The sequence below is a fragment of the Lactuca saligna genome, chromosome 1 (assembly GCF_052625555.1).
Source record: "Lactuca saligna cultivar CGN05327 chromosome 1, ASM5262555v1, whole genome shotgun sequence".
NCBI lineage: Eukaryota > Viridiplantae > Streptophyta > Magnoliopsida > Asterales > Asteraceae > Lactuca > Lactuca saligna.
In genome coordinates this window covers 144,878,548-144,899,479 of record NC_136417.1, presented here as the reverse complement: position 1 = coordinate 144,899,479, position 20,932 = coordinate 144,878,548, and the positions used below count along the sequence as shown (strand labels likewise).

The window sequence follows — 20,932 nt, the reverse complement described above, 5'->3', positions numbered from 1 at the left end:
TAGTTAACATACCTTCATTGAACTCCTAGACTTTGTGAGGAGATCTAAATAGCAATAGCCTTTGGTACAAACCATAACTACAACCCTGTCATGTTAACATTTGGAACCCAAGGGAGGAGATTAGTGTATGAGTTAGCAAACAAAGATTTAGTATTTTTATCTTGATATTTTTTTGTAGTATTAGTTGTTCTTGATTTTGGAACACAGCACACGCACACATAGAGAGCACACACAAGACAAACAACAGTCATGCAAAGCAAGAAGTAGGGACCAGAGAAGCAGACTTATTTGAATCCAACACCAAAATTTTGTATCTGGTTCTGTATCTAAATCCCACACCCAAAAGAGAAAATTGATGAGACAATATAATAAAATGTAGAAACTACGTACAAATACGTACATGAAAGATTAGACTGCAGTGATGATGTGAGCAATTGTACTCCATAGTGTTCCTGAATCCAAGGAAATTAATCTATCCAGAGTTATGATTTATTTGATTGAAAATGGATTTGGAAAAACACAAAAGGGTGTTTGACTTTGGATTAACCTGTTCTTATTGTGTTGTTGTGATCATTGGTGGCAGAAACTCCATGGATGAGTTCTTGTTCAACTGTTACGTATATGATATATATTGAAATCAAAATCAACATGGAGTAAAATAGAAACCCAACACACAAAAAGAGGAGAAGAAATTGAAGATCAAACGGAGCAAACCAGTGAGCTTTAAAGAAGATAACCCCAACATGGGAGTTTATGATGCCCATGCCCAGGTGCCGGCTTAACATCATTCTGTTCTTGTACCACTTCTTCATCAGATGCTTCTGCTGATGCATTTCCAAACCTGTAGATTACATGACACATCTTTTCTTTAAAAAAACATGTGTTTCATATATCGATACATAAAATAAGAACTTGCCTTTCTATAGAATCGACAATTTACTCCAATGAATTACTAAGGGATGCCAACAATATAAGTTTGTTGTTATCACGAATTAAAGACTCCTGAAACAAGAGATATCTTATCTTATTGTAATCTTCTATAAAACAATAACTTAAATTTTTAAAAGGAATAATAAGACAGATCACAGACCTGTTTGATTGGCCTTAGTTTCATGAGAAGAGCACTGATTTCCAATTCAAACCCATCAGATTCAACATCAGCAATATGGTTATCTTCATTGGCATGAGCATGAGCAAGTGAAGTTCGGTTCTTGAATGAAATTGGTCATTTAGCGTAGATATCAACAAAAGGTGGAAATGGAAATAATTTGAAGAAATAGCTGCAGGATTTCTTGAAATTATAATTACAAGTAAATCATGCCAAAAATAGAGATTATGGAGAAAGTGAGAAAAAGCAAAACCTGGATAATAAGGCCGAGGCCAAGAAGGAGACTGAAATTCACCGGAATAATGGGGATCTTCGAGGTTCAGTAACCAAACAAACTCATCTACCTTTTTCGAAATATCCGGTAAACCAAGAGCTTCGCTCATCCAGTTGATGCCTGCACCGATATTCTTCTTGAGAAAATCGACATCTTTCTTTACAACTTGTACGGAATGCCTAAAGCTTCTCCCAAATAGAGAAAAGAACATTCTTCTAGGTTTTCATAAACTTCCGGTGAATTTAGGTAGAGATTTGATGGGGAATCGGGAACGAAGGGTGGAAAAGAAACTGATGGTCGAAAATCGTTGATGGTCGACGCGGTGCCCCTCAGGAATTCCTGGGGTTACGCATAGGATCGATTCCATGTATAGATGAAATCAATGGGGTTATGCATATTGGGAGAAGGAAGGGGTTAGGGTTCATATCTATTGAGTTTCAGGGGAGCTGATTGTGTTGATTGTTTACAGAGAAAACATAAGAATGAAATTAGGAATGAATCATAAGAAGGAAGTTTTATTCGGGAGGCACGTGTATTTTTTTGGGTCAGGATGATGTCAATAAAATGATCCTAAGGTGGAGACTAAAGGAGAGAAATGCAATCAATGGTTGATGTTTTTTCGTTGAAGAATTTAAGGTTTTGTTTTAGTAATATTTATAGATATAATTATAAAATATAAAAATCTATTAAAAAACTTAAAGATATATTTATAAAATAATAGGTAAATACGATATTTTAAAACAAAAAAAAACATATAATATTTAGATTTTAAGTTCGACAAATACATATTTTAAATTTTAATTAGAAATATCTACCAAAGTATAAAAAAAATAAAAAATCTATAATAAGGATGTTTGCTGACTGTTTATTGCATTCAACGTGTAAACTTCACACACGGTCTTTTTGCCATTCACCAATGAGAAACATAAATAAAAGTTAGGTTTTCCATTTCTGTCATATAGATGGTCGCATAATTTTCTCAAACTCATGGAGGCTTGTCAAAGTCAAAACACATCCGAGATTCATCTACATTTTCTCCTGCTTCTTCGTTGATTTCTTCCGCTATCCTCCTGCTCTTTAAGGTTCGATTCTTCTGCAAACCTTTTATCAATGTATCATATCTCTATCTTGATTATCCATACGATACGCCATTCTAGATTTAATTTTCCTGGGAATTATTGCATCAACTCTTAACCCGTTTCAATTTTGGGTTTTATTTTCCATTTTTTTTTGGATCATTGTTTGGAAGCCAATTCATTTACATACGGTTTCCGATATGCCTTTTTATAATTTCACCTGAATCTGTATTGATGGATCTTTCCTGTTTAAAGTATGATGGTTGACCTTATTCCAAATTGCTACTTACATTCCCTATGAAAGCGATCATCGATTTCAGAAAATTATTTCACCATTCTTGAAATGTATGCTTAAAAATAAAATAAAAACTAACCCTGTGCATTTAGGTCAGCGCCCTCGAATTTTATTTTGTAACTTTTGAACAGAGAATACTCTGATATGAAAACTACATTATGGGGAGTTTGGTTTGCCAGATTCCTTGGGATTTGGCTGGAATTGGTTGCAAATGCTTAAGGAATTGAATTCCATTAGTTAAGGAATTCAACTTTCCCTCCATAAAGTCATGAAATTTATTCCATTCCTCCCTCATTTGTGTAAATGACTGAAATAACTTTCCTAAACCCCAAAATTTGATAACTATTTGTCTCCTCTTTAAAGCATGTGGAGCATATAAAACAAACAGTAATCTACAAAAAAGTCAATGAAGGGTGGTTATGTCATTTCTCATTATTTACATTCTAAACCTGTTGACATATTTATAAACAAACATAAAAAATACAATGGGAAATTTTTTGTTTTAATGTGGTAATATTAGACATGAACAAACCTACATTGAAGCATGCATTTGCATTCCATGAAGAACATTATTATAGTGTAAGAAAACAAAATAAAATAAAAAATTGTTATGGTAGTGGTTAAAAACTTGGGAAAAATAACAATATAAAAGTAGTTAATTTTTATTACTTTCCGATCATTTTGTGAAGTTACAAGTTGGATGCTAAAATGTTGAATTTGGCATTGTTGCATGCTTTGATGGGTCAACCAGAAGGCTAAAAAGCTTGTGATTCTCTAAATGGGCCTAATTGGGCCTGGGCTAGCCAATGTTCCCATATCTTTGGATAAAAAGTACTTCCGGTTTCCATTATGAGAAAGAATATAAGTTTCTCCTCACTAACCCAAAAAAGGAGTCAAAGTCCAAGCGCTAAAATGGTATATTATGTAGATATTAGGGATCAATGCAAGAAATAGCAATGTACTTTCATTCATTTGTTTATTACAACATTCTACTTTCATTTCTTTCTATTTTTGTGTTGTACTTTGAAAAATCTATCCAGTTATAGCAATGCTATCCAAATACAAAGCAATTTTCACTGCAATAATTGGATAAGATGTTTCAAAGTACAATATATATATATATATATATATATATATATATATATATATATATATATATATATATATATATATATATATTATATGTAATGTAGCTAAGTTATGGAATTCAATTGTTTGCAAAGATGGGAGACGAGAGCCGAAGCTACACGGTGGATGATGCACTTGCAAGCGTAGGATTTGGGAAGTTCCAAATGCTTGTGCTTGCGTATGCAGGGATGGGTTGGATTTCAGAAGCCATGGAAATGATGCTTCTTTCGTTTGTGGGACCCGCACTTCAGTCTGCATGGAATCTTTCCTCGCATGAACAAAGCATGATTACTAGTGTTGTCTTTGCTGGCATGTTGGTTGGAGCATATTCATGGGGTGTTGTTGCAGATAAACATGGAAGGAGGTATAGTTTTCCATTTTTTTTTAAATGTTTCAAAAAAAAAAAAAAATGATTTGTAGTTGTAGTTTTATTGTTTTATTGTTTTTTTTTTTTTTTTTAAATATTATAGGAAAGGATTTCTTATTACTGCAATGGTTACTTCTGTGGCTGGTATGCTTAGTGCTTTAGCTCCTAACTACGCATGTCTCATCATTCTTCGCTGTCTTGTTGGAATTGGTCTTGGAGGTGGGCCCGTCCTCTCTTCTTGGTTTCTAGAGTTCATCCCTGCTCCAAGCAGAGGCACTTGGATGGTTGTCTTTTCAGCTTTTTGGACTATTGGAACTGTTTTTGAGGCTTCTGTTGCATGGGTATATATATATATATATATATATATATATATATATATATATATATATATATATATATATATATATATATATATATATATATATGATTCCTTTCCTTCCATTATAACTATACCTTTCGACAATGAGGATGACAAAGGGTGTTTTCGTCTTTTGCACAGACAAGAGATCTAGAGCCGGTCCTGTCCCACCTTTTTTGGGTGGGACAAAAAATTTAAATTTTTGTTCACTTGACATCAGTTCTAGTCATAGTTCAATGAATGTCAAATGCAGTACAAAATTGTCCTGTTCTGCAATGTCTTGTCATACAAAATGGGCCCTTTTTGGGCCCGTTTTGTTTTTTTATGCAGAACAGGACAGAAACAGTTATACTGTGTTTGACTTGCAATTGCATTGGGACTAGGACTGATGTCAAGGGGACAAAAATTAATTTTTTTTTTCCCACCCAAAAAAGGTGGGCCGGGGACTCAGCTCTTGATCTCTCGTTTGTGTAAAACACGAAAATGCCCTTTCCCATCTCTTGATATATTTTCTATATTTACTTTCGTAATATATTTTTAATTTTTCTTTTGTGTAGTTTGTGATGCCAACATTGGGATGGAGATGGTTACTTGCATTCTCATCTCTGCCTTCATCTCTCCTCCTTGTATTCTACCGTGTAGTCCCGGAATCACCGCGATATTTATGCTTAAAAGGAAGAACAAGTGAAGCCCTACGAATCTTGGAAAAAGTTGCCAAGATAAACGGGAAATCACTTCCCTCTGGAATCCTTGTTTCCGACAATGAAATCGAGTTGAATGTCAAGTCAATGGAATCAGAAGATGCACGCTTGCTCCCTCAGAGTAATAAGCACACGGATGATGAAAAGCCGGAAGTTATCGATCATAGTAAAAGTAACGTGTCAACATTTGCGATGTTGTTTTCACCGGAATTGATAAAGCCGACTTTGCTTTTATGGGTGGTTTTCTTTGGGAATGCTTTTTCTTATTATGGGCTTGTGCTTCTTACAACCGAGTTGCATAATGGTGCGAATAATTGTGGACAAAATGGATCACAATCTCAAGGCTCCGAGGAGGTTAGCTATAAAGACGTTTTCATCACTAGTTTTGCAGGTATGCTTTATATATGCATGTGTGGGTCCCGTGATGTTTAGATAGCATTTGAAGAAAGGGATAATGACATAAAAGTCCTTAAAGTTTTGCAGAAGTGTGTGGATTTTCCCTTTTATGGGTGAGTTCACTAATACAGGATACTTGCAACTTTTTTTTTTTTTTTTTTTTTTCAAATTTACCCTTTTTGCAGATTTACCAGGTAAAACCGAACATTTCTGCCAAACCTAAGGGCTTTATTGAACCATAAAAAAGGGTAAACCCGAACATTCCTGGCAAACGTAAGGGCTTTAATGAACCAGAAATACACAAAAGGGCAAAATAGAAAAAAAAAAAAGTTGCGAGTATTCGGTATTATTGAACCTAAAATCCACAAAAGGGTTTGTATGTCATTATCCCTTTGAGAAAACGGAAAAAAAAAAAATAAATGAGGGCAAATATGTAAAATGTTCGGACTTTCCTCTTAATTGCCTTGATTTTCTCAAATATTTTCTAAACAACGCAACGCCTTTGTTTATCTTTAATATAAAAAATAAGAGATTTTCATTTTCATAGTTTAATATTACTCCCTCCGTCCCAATATTATTGTCCACAGACAAAAAAGACACAGATTAAGAAAAACATTAATTACCACTAACTTTATTTAATAAAATGACAGTTTTGTCCTTACTTTGCATTTAATGTTCCATTAAATGCTTAGTTAGTTAATTAATAATGAGGGGTATTTTGGTAAAAATGTTATTTATTTTTAGAAGTGGACTATTATTTTGGGACAAACCAAAAAGGAAAGATGGACTATAATTTTGGGACGGAGGGAGTATTATATTGTTCATCTGTGGAAGATAATCTGGCTGAGTAGATTTACCTTTAATTTGGTTCAAGAGTTCCCGGGACTTATTATATCAGCTTTTACAATCGATAAACTGGGTCGAAAGCGCTCCATGTCAACAATGTTCTTCCTTTGTTGCATTTTCTTGCTCCCATTGACTTTCCAACAACCTCAAGCTCTCACAACATTTCTTCTCTTTATGGCTCGAATATGCATCACAACAACCTTCACCGTGGTTTACATTTTCGCCCCTGAGGCAAGTCCTTCAACTTTAAATCTTTCTTCATGCTTTTTATTTATTATACTCCCTCCCTCCCAAAATTATAGTCCATCTTTCCTTTTTGGTTTGTCCCAAAATAGTACAGTAGTCCACTTCTAAAAATAAATAATATTTTTACCAAAATACCCCTCATTATTACTTAACCAACTAAGCATTTAATGAAACATTAAATGCAAAGTAAGGACAAAACTGTCATTTTATTATATAAAGTTAGTGGTAATTAATGTTTTTCTTAATCTGTGTGTTCTTTGTCTGTGGACAATAATATTGGGACGAAGGGAGTAGAATTCTGCTTTCAATTCTTACTATTTTGTATTATTATATATAGATATACCCGACATCAGTGAGAACAACGGGTGTTGGGGTGGGGAGCTCGGTGGGGCGAATTGGCGGCATGCTATGTCCGTTGGTGGCGGTGGGTTTGATACATGGCTGCCATCAAACCGCCGCCATCCTCCTCTTTGAATTTGTTATTTTTTCTTCGGGTGTTTGTGTCATGCTTTTCCCCTTTGAGACAAGCGGAAGGGAACTCACTGATTCTACAGTCCCTGAAACTGCAACCACTTTAGAAGTGGGTTGACTCACCGATCGATTGTTTGTAGTTTTTACTTTTTAGGAAAAAAAACACAAACACACACATACATACTAGCAACTTGTAATTGATTGATTATATGATAATTGTAATATGTTTTAAAATGGAGTAGATTTGTAATTTATATTCATATCTTGGCACTATGTATAAACAAGTCAATTTGTTACATTTTTATTCAAAATGTTAGTAAGTCCTATTTTTACTACAAAGTTCGGATATTTCATTAAAGTAAGAATTTTTCCATTTAATCGCATATAAAAGATGTGCCAAAGATAATATACATCCTATCTAAATCACTAAAATCATTCATGTGGAATTCAACTAACATCTGTATTTTTTGATGGGTTAAAGTAACATTACAAATTGCATAGATTTGAACTTACCTCACCATCACCAAACCTTCGCATTTTCATATCGACGACCATATTAAAACACTATAATGTCGCACCTAAAATCACAATTGGGATCTGTTCAAAACTTGCAAAAGAAAAAACAACAATGATGCAGCAACATGTTCATCTTTTATTTAAACTTTATTGTTTATTACAATATATGTTGGGGATACTATCTTTGGACATCATCCCATAGCCCAATAAATAAGTCTGAAGGGTGAACGAATTAATAACACGAATCAGGCCCAATAGTGGTGTCCACTTCATGACAAATTCTTATTATTGTGGGCTTGGACTCAAACAATGGAATTTAGTCACGAGTCTATTGGCATAGAATATGGAATCTTTTCCACCTAAGCTGGTTGTAAACCAAGGCTTGTTTGTTCATATAGGTAGTGTGATTTGGGGATCTTTTGTTTGCTCCGCAAGGTAGCCAGAGCCAGCCAGTTTTTCACTAAATAGGAATGCGAATAGGTATTTCAATTGTTTGACTAAATGAATAGGCAAGGAAGGCAAAACACTTGACTGAAAGATCCTACCCGACTCTTTCTATCTAAAAGAAATGGTGCTCGATGAAACGATCCAGATTCCACACTATGCTCTGGTCTGGGGAGAGAGCTACTCTGCGAAGCTGCAGTCCCTTCTTCTTAGCACGGATGTCCCTCCCGCCAAAATAGTTTTTATTCTATTTTTTTTATTATAACGGAGGGAATTAAATTTGCAAATTTTAAATAAACAATAATTAATTTAAAAGAATAAGTACCAAACATGTTTTCTAGTGTTATAATTTAGGGAAAATGATGCAAGGATCCTATTAGTATACTCGGTATGGGCAACGCCATAAGGCGTTATGCTGATTTGGCAGCTCTCATAACGGCGCCATAACACAAGAACACCGCTCTCTTCATGTTATTTGGTGTTATGTTAAGAAATGTTACCATGACCACGAGAAGTAACGTGAGAATCAACAAATCAGAAGCCATTATCTCACTTTCTCTCTAACTCTCTTTGTATCTCTTAACATGTTATAACGTTTACACACCATTTCCTACATAAATCAAATGATGTTAAAGATGACATGACATATAAGTTGATAAATTTTAGGTATGATAACATGTTTTAACATGTTTCCCACACCCACCAGCCTTATGTATTTCACATTTGTCCATTGTTTTTTAATTTATTTTTGTAGGGTTCAATCGGTCATTTGATCATCTGGATAACCATTTTCCCTTCATCAATGTTGACTTTTAAAATTCTCAAATTTCCTACTCCTCGTTCTCGGGTGTTGCTATTCGCACCCATTGACCTAAAAATTTACCACATAATTTGACACCAAGTAATCATTATTACTTTATTATATTATAGTTTTATCTTTTCTAATTACTGTTATACCGATATATTTATTATTTACAAAACAAACCTTTAACTTTTGAATTTTACTTTAAACATTTTAGATTGAAACACATATATAACTTCAAGAATTTTTTTTGTCGATTGTTTTTTTTTTTTTGTCAAATAAATTATCAATACTAACTAGTCATAATATTTATATTTAGAAGGTTTATTGAAAAATAATATTTTTATTTTCTTTTGGATGTATACATATGTTTTAAAAAAAACAATAATTTCTTTAAAAAAATCCATAGTTAAGACATAAAAATTTATTAAATTTATATATTTTTATGATCTATTTTAGGCTAGATATAGTTTATGAACGGCTTCGGTATATCATATTGATAGTTTCTTATTTTATTTAAATGATAATTTGTAGTCGTAACGTAACTTAAAGTTAAAAATGATAAAATGTAACTTTTATATAAACAGAAAGGTCTAAAACAAAATTTTAAAATTATAATTTGTAGTCGACGACGATGTAACATTGAACGCAACAACAATGAGTAACTTTTTAGGAAAATAATTTTCTTTAAGCCAACTAGGGTCCCGTGATGTTTTTATTGTTAAAAAACGAATAAAACAAAAACAAAAAACAACAATTAACTTCAAAGATATATTAGAGCCTAATCGTCATTCGTGCTTTATGAGGGTGTCCTAGAGCTACTCTAACAGTCAACTTAGGTGCTGTTTGTTTTTTCTGAGGCAAAATATCTGTAGTCTGCGGACCACATCTGTAGACCTCTGCAGTAGAAGAGGTGGACCAAACGTCTGCAGTCTGAAAAAAGAAGACTGTTTGTTTTTTTAACATCTGCGGGCTATTAAAATAAACTGGTTTTTTAAAACTTCAAAGCGAATTTTTTATATATTTTTACGACTTTATTATAAATATATAACGAATCTAGATCAACTTTTATTTATTATTATATAAAAAATAAAAATAAAAATGGTATTAATTCATATACATATTTGATAAAAACCAATAACTTTGATTGCAAAGTTATAACTAAACATTATAATTAATGATCAAAGAATTTGATACATAAATAGATGGAAATAAACTTCGATTTTTTCAAATAAATCTATTAAAAACGTACGATAAATATTTTTTTCGAGAAATTGATGATACTCTATTAAATAAAGTTTTACAAAATTTTGGCAAAAAAATATAAGAATATATTATGATTTTTTTTTCATATTTATATAAACAACTTCAACGACTATTATTATAATAAATTTTTATTTATAAATTTGTTAAAAATATCATGTTTGTATCGTCAAATGTTTTTTTTTTAAGTTTTGTAATTTTTTTTCATATTGTTTATCATTAATAAAGTTGGAAAAAATATAAATTAAAAAAAAAAACTTAAAAAAAATAAAGATATATATGTTTTTTTAAGCTAGAAGATGTCTGAAGATGTTAGAAGACTCTGGTCCACATCTGCGCCAAGAAGAGGGCGCACAGACATTTTTAGGTCTGCAGTCTTCAAAAAAACAAACAGTCTGCGAAGACTAATGTCTGCGCGTGGTCTGCGCGGCGCAGACAGAAGACGTCTCGCAGATCTGCAGACAAAAAACAAACACTACCTTAGTCTCCAAAAGAGAGATGGACATGTGAGTTGGTAGGTCATCATGCTTTCAAATTTGGCATGATGCGGAAGAAAATATTCGTTATATCTTATACTATAATATAAAATATATTAGTTATATCTTCAATTTTAAGAGGTATAAGTTACAAAGTTTTTTGTATAAATCAATTATACATAAATAATTCATTTATATTTGCCAATAGTTGGCTTGAATTAAGGAAAGTAATTAAGAAATTCAATTTGGAGAAAAATGAAATTTAAAATATTAAACTTATATATAAAAATTTATTTATATTTTTGAAACTAGACACCGATATTAATATAAGGTATAAACATAAAATTTTTATTTAAAAGTGATAATTTTTTTATCACATAATAGATAATAATAAAATATAGTAATTATTTTTCTATAAAAAACTATTCGTCAAAAAATCTATTTATCATCGTTGTTTTGCGCGGACATATATCTAGTTATAATGATATAACTTAGTTAGGTATGTGTTGGTTTTGTTTATTTTACATTTTGGTAAATAACTATAAATTTAAAATTTAAAATATTAAATGATATATTAATTAAAACTTTGTTAGATACTACAAAGTATTTTATTTTTAATTAAATAAAAATCCTTTGATAATACAATTTTTAATTGTTAAGCTTTTACTAAATAAAATTAATAATAATGGTAAAGTTTAATAATAGAAACTATAAAATATAAAAGGTTTAAGTTAAAAGCTTGATATATTTTAAGGATATATTTTAAGGGGTAAATAAAATGGGTCCTCTTATATACACGAAAAATTCATGTATCTGCAGTGAATTGCGTGTCTACACTAAATCAATCAGTTTTAATCCTTATTTATCAAATTTTCATTTTGAGTCCTTTAATATTTACCCATTTGTTAAGTTTTACATATTAATTTAACTGCTTACTTAAATATTTTAGTGGTTCCTACTTTTATTATTATTATTATTATTATTATTATTATTATATATATATATATATATATATATATATATATATATATATATATATATATATATATATATATATATATATATATATATATATATATATATATTGGGTGCCCCTATATACATGAATAAAATCGTGTAAGTTCGATTTTGAGTCGCCGTCAATTTTGAATGAGGTTTTTCAATTTCCTTTATATTTTTTTATTTTACTCCCTTCAACTTAGATGTAAGTTCAAAAATATACCTTTTTTTTTCTAATTTTTGTATTACACTCTAATTTTCTAATTTTTGTATTACACTCTAATAAATAATTTTTTTATCTTCCGTCACTTTTGAATGACGATTTTCATCTTCCGTCACTATTGATAAATATTTTTTAATATTAATAAAAAAATTTAATTTGTTAAATAAGAAATATAAATATGAAACATTAACAAAAATAAAAGGGATACAAATGAAAATTTGGTTTCAGATTCTTACGATTGATATGTGTACCGATAAAATATATTGATATGTGTGCCGATAAAATGTATTAATATGTGTGCCGAATCATTTTATTAATAAAATATAATATTACAATTTTATACCTTCGGTTTACATTGTAGTTTTAGAAAAGACCCTAGATTTTATCAATTTAAATCTTAAACCCTTAAAACTTTATTAATTTTGAAAACTAACAAGTAGAAACATATTAATTATTCATAAAAGTTGTTTAATTAAAATGATCTCATGAATACATTTACAAAAAAAGTAATAATGAATATTATTAAATATTAATAGAAAAAAATTAATTTGTTAAATAAGAAATATAAATATGAAACATTAACAAAAATAGAAGGGATAAAAATGAAAATTTGGTTTCAGATTCTTACTATTGATTGATATGTGTGCATATGTGTGCCGGTAAAATAATCATTTTATCGATAAAATATAATATTACAATTTTATACCTTCAGTTTACATTGTAGTTTTAGAAAAGACCCTAGATTTTATCAATTTAAATCTTAAACCCTTAAAACTTTATTAATTTTGAAAACTAATAAGTAGAAACATATTAATTATTCATAAAAGTTGTTTAATTAAAATGATCTCATGAATACATTTATAAAAAAAATAATAATGAATATTATTAAATATTAATAGAAAAAAATTAATTTGTTAAATAAGAAATATAAACTATGAAACATTAACAAAAATAGAAGGGATAAAAATGAAAATTTGATTTTAGATTCTTACGATTGATATGTGTACCGATAAAATATATTGATATGTGTGCCGATAAAATGTATTAATATGTGTGCCGAATCATTTTATCGATAAAATATAATATTACAATTTTATACCTTCGGTTTACATTGTAGTTTTAGAAAAGACCCTAGATTTTATCAATTTAAATCTTAAACCCTTAAAACTTTATTAATTTTGAAAACTAACAAATAGAAACATATTAATTATTCATAAAAGTTGTTTAATCAAAATGATCTCATGAATACATTTATAAAAAAAGTAATAATGAATATTATTAAATATTAATAGAAAAAAATTAATTTGTTAAATAAGAAATATAAACTATGAAACATTAACAAAAATAGAAGGGATAAAAATGAAAATTTGGTTACAATTTTTTTCTATATATAGAGGATTGGTATTTCTTATATGGTACACTGAAAGCGACTTGCTGAAAGTAACTTTCCTTAAAAGCAAATATATGATATTTGTTAAAAATATAGATTTTATTAAATGACAAGTTGGAAAGAATGGATGGGTGACACATATCATGAGGTATTTGTACTTAACCTTTCTTCTTCTTCTTCTTCTTCTTCTTCTTCTTCTTCTTCTTCTTCTTCTTCTTCTTCTTCTTCTTCTTCTTCTTCTTCTTCTTCTTCTTCTTCCTCTTCCTCTTCTTCTTATTATTATTATTATTATTATTATTATATATGTTTTTCTCTTTGTTATGTTTAGAAAGATGATATTCATCCAATGGAGACAAATGAAATAGATGAAAATAATAGCTTCAATGAAAGTAACTATTTTTTCGACGACACATCACCATTCGAAACGGATATTCATCCAATGGACACAAATGAAACATATGAAAATGAAAGTTTGAATGAAAGTCGTCATTTCTTTGATGACACATCACCCTTCAAAACAAATAAGGTATAAATTCATTAGTATGTTGTTACTGTAATGTAAGCATCAAGTGGATTTGTCTGCTACTGATAATAATATAATTGTCAGGTGTTCAATTCTCGTCAAGAATTGATGGATTGGGTGCAAAATATCGCAAATACTTTAGGTTATGTCATCGTCATAAAAAATTCTAAACGTAACTTTAATGTTGTTTTTCAATGTGACCGTGGAGGTACATACAAAAGTACACAAATCTCCAAAAAAAAAAAAAAAAAAACAGGGACAAAAAAAATTAATTGTCCATTTAGCCTATAGGGTAAATATTCGTCAGTAGATAATTCTTGGAAGATAAAAATGATATGTGAATTTCATAACCATGAGCCTATAGGGTAAATATTCGTCAGTAGATAATTCTTGGAAGATAAAAATGATATGTGAATTTCATAACCATGAGCCGTCATTATATTTAGAAGGTCATCCTTATCCACGACGACTAACTGAATATGAATGTCGAATAGTGGAAGATTTGTTGAAAAAAAATGTCAAACCAAAAGATATATTATCTGCACTAAAAAACCTAAATCTGAAAAATGTATCTACTCTTAAAACTATCTACAATGCAGACGAAAAACTTCGACGTAGGGAGAGAGAATGTAAAACTCAAATGCAAGGTGTTATGGAATTTCTAGATCAAAATGGATATGTTTATTATAGTCGTGCAAATGTTTTGACAAATAAGTTAGAAGATTTATTCTTTTCTCATCCAAGATCATTAGAAATATGGCGTGCATTTCCACATGTCTTGTTAATGGATGCAACATATAAAACAAACAAGTACGGGATGCCTCTATTGGAGATTGTTGGTGTAACTCCAACAAATATGACATTTTCCATTGCATTTGTGTACATGCATGAAAAAAAAACAATCCAACTATGTTTGGGCTTTAGACTGTCTAAAATCGGTAATGGAAGGATGTATGTTGCCGCGTGTTATTGTGACTGATAGAGAAATGGCTCTCATGAACGCATACACTATTATATTTCCAGATGCTAAAGGATTACTTTGCAGATGACATATAAATAACAATATCATGAAGAAATGCAAATCATGTTGGGATGTTCTTTATACGTCATGGACGAGGTTGGTTAACTCTGAAACAAAGGAAGTATACAACAAGAATTTGGCACAAGTTGAAAAAACTACGAACAATTATCCAGGTGTTTTTAAATATACATTATAATATGTTATAAATCATTATATCAACTGAAATTTTTTATGTATTTCAGATGCATTTTCTTATATAAACAAAACATGGTTGATACCACACAAAGAAAAGTTTGTGTCTGCATGGACCGATAAGTTTCTTAACTTTGGCAATCACACAACTAATAAAGCTGAAAGTCAACATGCCAAGTTAAAAAGATATGTCGAAACATCACGATTAGATATCGCCAAATCATTGAAGCGTATTGCTGATGTTGTTGAGTCACAATACACAGGTATAAAAGCGAGTCTTGCGCATAACAAAATTTTCATTGTACATCGGTACTACGAAATACCACATCTAAAACCATTGTGTCGTTTCGTTTCAATTTATGCACTTGATATCATTTTCAAAGAATATGAGCGGTCCAAAGAATTTGGATTTGTTTATGAAAATTGTGGATGTCAAGTACGTACAAGTTATGGGCTGTCATGTGCGCATGAACAAGCTATATTTGTTAAAAAAGGTCATTGTGTACCGCTTCATTCAGTAGATAAGTTTTGGAAGAAACTTGATTTATTAGAATGCAAATCGTTAGAAGATGATAAATTGGGTTGTGCAGTTGAGGTAAATATGTTTAATGCTCATTACGAAAAACAATCAAGACATGTTAAGTTAAGTTTAGCAAGGAAGTTACTAAACTTAATCACGCCGTCAACAACTTCAGTTTCTGAACCTGCTACTCACAAAAATACTCGTGGGCGCCCCTCCTTAAAGAAGAAAGTTTTCAAGAAAACTCATATCGATTTAAATCACGACCCACCAACTCAACATCCACCACCTCAAGATCAACCGACTCAAGCGCCACCAACTCAATATCCGTCTCGACGTAGCATTTCTACTTATACGCCTGATTATATGCGGTCTAATTTGTTTGATCTAAACCAGGAGCCGGATAGGCACAGTACGTACTCGTTCCGAGAACCTCCAATGTTCAACTCAACTTTTAATCAGGAACAATCGATGCATAGCTCGTACTTCAACCAAGAACAAGTAATGTATAATTCAGATCCACTTATGAATGAAATTCCGTATGAATTTCGTCCATATGTCACAAACATACAAAACGTGAGGGGAGATGGAAATTGTGGATTTCATGCAATAGCTGCGTGTTTCGGTTATAGTGAAGATAATTGGTGTCAAATCCACTTAGATTTACAGAATGATTTGTTAGCACACCCAGCTGAGTACGCACAGATTTTTGATTACGATTTAAACACCATACATCACTCATTGAATTTCAATGGATCACATTTCGCACCAACAGATCGTTGGTTGATTATGTCGGTCACTAGCTTTCTCATTGCTAACAAGTATAATGTAATAGTTATTTTTCTAAGCAAAGATAGTTCGTCAACATGTTTTCCACTATGGCTTGGTCCCCAAGACATCTCAATTCATAGAGTTGTTGTTATTGCTCTTGTTAGAGGTGATCATTATGTGAAGGTTGATTTACATGGAGCATATCCAATGCCTACTATTTTACCACTTTGGCGTCACAACAGATCATCACGGTCTGCTGGATGGGAAACTGTTTATGCTGCTCGCCTGAATTCCTACATTTCTCCATTTGCAACACACAGTAATTGTAACAATTCTACAGTTATAATATCTGATAATTAATAAAATCAAATTTATGTTTTATTGTTTATAATTATTAAGATCTCTATAAATTAAAAAAAAATTGTTTTTTTTTTGTTTTGTTTTTTTTTTTTAATTTAGCAAACTTATATATGTGCGATTCTGATGTTTCTAAAAAAAAGATTAAATATTTTGAAGTACAATGTAGAAACTAATCACACTCTATAATATATATATATATATATATATATATATATATATAAAAGTTTTAAAAAGTGTAAAGTTTGATTTTAAAATAAATACAAGTATAAGTATTGAATTGAAAACTTACATCTTCTTTAATTTTTAACAACCGCGATGCAAATTCAATTTAATATTATTAAAAATAGTCAAGTGATGTATATCAAATCAATCTTACTCAATAAAATAATCAATTGTGATTTTAGAGGTTCATATTAGACGTTTGAAAGCTTCGGTTTTTGTGCGTCACAGGCCTATTTTGACTTTAGGCATCTTAGGGTGCCTTTAGAATCGCCCCTCGTTCTCCTCCTTCCTCTGTCTCAATTCTCAATCTAATCATACATCTTCATATTCTTTACAAAACCCTCCTTCGCAAAGCAAAATCCCTTGAGATATGAAAGTTTTCTAAATATTAAGGACCTGAGACAAGGTAACATAACCTAACTCTTTTTCCTATCAGATACTTTTTCAACGTTCATTTGGCCATAATTATCTATTCTTAGCTGTTGGAGTTGCTTTAGGGTACCAATCATGGAACTAGTAAAAACGTATTTTAAACATTCGCAACCATATATAGAGACTGTTGTTAGCTTTGGAAACTCAAATAATGTCTATCTTACTCTTCGATATATACCTGAGAAAAGGTAGCCACTCCAAATCAACTTGTCTTAAGTTTGGAAGATTCACAACGATTCTTGATGCATCAAAACGAGTACTGTTTGTCCCTTTCAAAGCTTCAAATATGAAATACCCCCTCTACCAAATCACAACTTCTTATATGACTTTTTTCAGGTTTTACAGATGGAAAAATAATCCTCTGATCAGATATAACATATATCAATTTGAACAACTGTTGTGTAGAGAAACTGTTTGATGAAATGCTTGAAAGAAGTTTTTTTCAAACATATCCTAATCAATGTGGCCCACATTTAATAAAAAAAAATTATTATGTGACATTTTATTTAATTGCATGGCTTTATTAACCGGTTAAAGCAATAGTTTGTTCCCACAAAAATAAATTAAATTAAATGATCGAATAAATACCTTGCGTCATTTTCCCTATTATTTACTCAAAAAAAAAAAAAAAAAAAAAAAAAAATCCAAACGCCGTGTTTTCAGTCGCGGGCACCCCTGATTTTTATTTTTCATTCTATTCAGCTCTGTTAGACATCTTCCGATTCTGCCCTCGTATCTATCGTGAAGACATGAACGCTGAAAAATCAGCCACTTATGAATTGATTTCCCTCCAAATCGGAAAGAAATTAGCAATCTCCATCTCAAAACTCGCATAAAATCATCCATGTACGGCAGCATATCCTTCTCTCTGCAGCATAGGGCTTCATTTTGAGCATTCTTAGTACCCGTAATCCCGTTTGAAGGTTTTCTTTCAAGTTACACTCATCAAGGAACGTCATTTGAAGGTTATCACCTCTCTACCTTTAATTTCTTTATCTGAATCTGTTCTATTTAGTGCGTATTCTTCTTTGTGTGCTATGCTACAATATCATGTAATCGTACTTGTGTCTGTGTAGTTTTCGATTTTGTGTCATCTTCATAAATTACACAGATTATAAATAGTGATTATGTAAAGGTTAATGATGGTAGCTTTTTCCCTTCCAATCTATTGATAATATGGAATGGAGCACATAACATGTATACCTGCTAATCACACACAAACCAGTAAAAACCTAATACCTTCAGCTCCCTTTGTAGCTTTTATATATAGTATTATATAGTTTAGCCACATTAACTTTTCCCCAACTACAATCTTTAATCAAATTCTCTACCTGTAATTGCCACATAACAAAATAAAAGTCAAAAGACTTTGATATGTTTTTTATGAGATAAAGTATTTTTATTGTCAATAAAGTTTCATATTTTTATAAAATTCATTACAAAAGCTTCATATTCAGATCCACCAACAGAAGTTTGTAGATCAAAGGTGGTGAAAGCACACACAAAGCATATGCTGACAACTCAAATGTCATTTCCAGTTTCATCAGCTAAACAAAATCAGGTAAAAAAAAATAGTCTTTTCTAAGCTTCCTTCTACTTGTCTTTTTAAATCTTATATTCATTTTGTATTTGTTTCTTATTCTTGTTGTTAGATAGGTGTGTTTGGAATCCAAGATTTCTCCTTTATTAAAACCCCTTCCATTAGACAAAAGGTAAACATACATTCCTACCATTCAACCCTTTATTTGTTTTCAATTTTCTTGTTTTTTTCTCTTTGATGCCAAACTGAGTCCTTTATAAATACAAATCATTTTTCTTGTTTTTTCAATTGTTTGTTATAACATTCTGCTTGTTTTCTCATTTTAATCACTATTAAAATACATTCGAATGTTATTTTTTCTCTTTGTTGCCTCTCTTAAATTCATGATTTTGAGACTTTACACAGGAAATTTGGCATGTTGTCAAGTGCTCCAAGAATCAAAGTTCTCGACAGCTCATCAAGTTAAATGATGTGGATAGGTAAGCAAGCTACTTCTTTGTTTTCTTTATTTTGATTAATGATTAATTACTAAACCACCCTTTTCGAAATCTTAATGAACTATTTTTCCCCTTTTAACTATTCACCAAGTTTTTCTGTCATCAAGATCTATACAACAGTTTTGAAATTATCTTTTATTCCTGCCATTTCTCATCATGCATTTTTCTTTGTATATTAAATAATCTATTCAAACATATATTGCAGAAAAGTTTGTTGTTTTAAGGATTCTGATTGTTGAGGTTAAAGTTTTATAAACAAATATTGCAGAAAAGTTGCCAAAAAGCCAAGTAAGACAGAACACCACTTATGGAATAAGAGAGATTCTGCTGCATCTGGCCAAAAGGCATTGAATCTTGTTCGCATTGTAAGTTCTTCTTCTTCTTCTTATTATTATTTTTTATTGTTATTAAAGTTATTAAATTTGTGAATTTACTTTCAGGTTTGTGGTTTGCCAAATGAGAAAGAAGCTGTTTATGGAGAACTCGATAAATGGACAGCTTGGGAGTCAGAATTCCCAGTGATTGCAGTTGCCAAAGCTCTTAATATCCTTAAACAACGCAAACAATGGAAACGTGTCATTCAAGTATGCTCTTAACATATATATAACAATTTTCATTGCTATGGATTATGATTCCTATTGACATATAATTCCAATTCCATTGTACAGGTGGCGAAATGGATGTTTGGGAAAGGTCAAGGAATGACAATGGGAACATTTGACACCCTTCTACACGCATTTGATATGGAGAAAAGGGTAGATGAAGCAGAGTCATTTTGGAACATGATTTTGCATACACATGAAAGATCAATCTCAAAAAGGTTGTTTTCAAGAATCATATCCATTTATGCTCATCATAACATGCCCCAAAATATTATAGAGGTAAACAATTCCTGTTGCTTTCCAACATACATACAACTTAAATTATTGTGTAAGTTGTAGTAAAGTTTAATCTCTTGTAAATAATGAATCAGGTGTTTGCAGACATGGAGGAACTTGGAGTAAAACCAGATGAGGACACCACAAGGAAAGTTGCGCGGGCTTTTCAAATAGTGGGTGAAAAGGAAAAACAACAATTAGTTCTTAAAAAATACTTAAGTCAATGGAAATACATTCATTTTAAAGGTGAACGAGTTAGGGTTAGAAGATACACATCAGATGAATAGAATCTATAACAACTCATTGTGTAGCACCAATACAGACATAACAGCTTGTACTGTGTTTGTCTGACATGTGACATGGGACTCTGACTAATGTCAGTTGGACAAAAGTTACATTTTTTTGTCCTACTCAGAAAAGGTGGGACATGGTCTTGTTGTTAGATCTCTCATATGTGGAAAAGATAAAAATGCCCTCGTTATAACTCATCCCACTTGTATATAATTGGAAATAACCCTTGGATCCATTGTATTGTATGTTATCCATGTTTACAATAATAGTTTGTACCTTGTAACAAAAATGTCTTCTCTGATTTTT

General features: G+C 31.0%; 2 protein-coding genes and 1 long non-coding RNA gene across 7 annotated transcripts; 2 read left to right on the top strand and 1 right to left on the bottom strand.

Moving 5' to 3' along the window:
- Nucleotides 1-916: 916 nt before the first annotated feature.
- On the bottom strand, nt 917-1,841 carry LOC145000986 (uncharacterized). Its single transcript, XR_013661444.1, has 3 exons — nt 1,362-1,841; nt 1,091-1,280; nt 917-1,002 (listed from the first exon to the last, which is right to left on the bottom strand). It is a non-coding gene; the product is annotated as an uncharacterized LOC145000986 (long non-coding RNA).
- A 436-nt stretch (nt 1,842-2,277) lies between these two features.
- LOC145045092 (organic cation/carnitine transporter 7-like) lies at nt 2,278-7,562 on the top strand. 2 transcript variants are annotated; one of them, XM_078993439.1, is made up of 7 exons: nt 2,278-2,464; nt 3,505-3,668; nt 3,977-4,245; nt 4,352-4,589; nt 5,164-5,698; nt 6,578-6,780; nt 7,133-7,562. In XM_078993439.1, exons 2-7 carry the CDS (start codon nt 3,603-3,605, stop codon nt 7,382-7,384), a joined length of 1,563 nt encoding a protein of 520 aa, XP_078849565.1. In that variant the 5' UTR covers nt 2,278-2,464; nt 3,505-3,602; the 3' UTR covers nt 7,385-7,562. The 2 variants fall into 2 exon arrangements, with proteins under 2 accessions (XP_078849565.1, XP_078849568.1); XM_078993442.1 differs by lacking the exon at nt 3,505-3,668 and having other exon boundaries at nt 2,279-2,464.
- A 9,617-nt stretch (nt 7,563-17,179) lies between these two features.
- On the top strand, nt 17,180-20,915 carry LOC145045073 (pentatricopeptide repeat-containing protein At4g18975, chloroplastic-like). Of its 4 annotated transcripts, none has more exons than XM_078993436.1 (9): nt 17,180-17,394; nt 18,123-18,385; nt 18,878-18,981; nt 19,073-19,132; nt 19,366-19,439; nt 19,705-19,822; nt 19,898-20,041; nt 20,126-20,338; nt 20,441-20,602. In XM_078993436.1, the coding sequence occupies exons 3-9, from the start codon at nt 18,931-18,933 to the stop codon at nt 20,459-20,461; spliced, it is 681 nt and encodes a 226-aa protein (XP_078849562.1). In that variant the 5' UTR covers nt 17,180-17,394; nt 18,123-18,385; nt 18,878-18,930; the 3' UTR covers nt 20,462-20,602. The 4 variants fall into 4 exon arrangements, with proteins under 4 accessions (XP_078849562.1, XP_078849554.1, XP_078849550.1 ...); XM_078993428.1 differs by having other exon boundaries at nt 17,183-17,394; nt 18,890-18,981; nt 20,431-20,915; XM_078993424.1 differs by having other exon boundaries at nt 17,183-17,394; nt 20,431-20,915.
- Nucleotides 20,916-20,932: the final 17 nt, after the last annotated feature.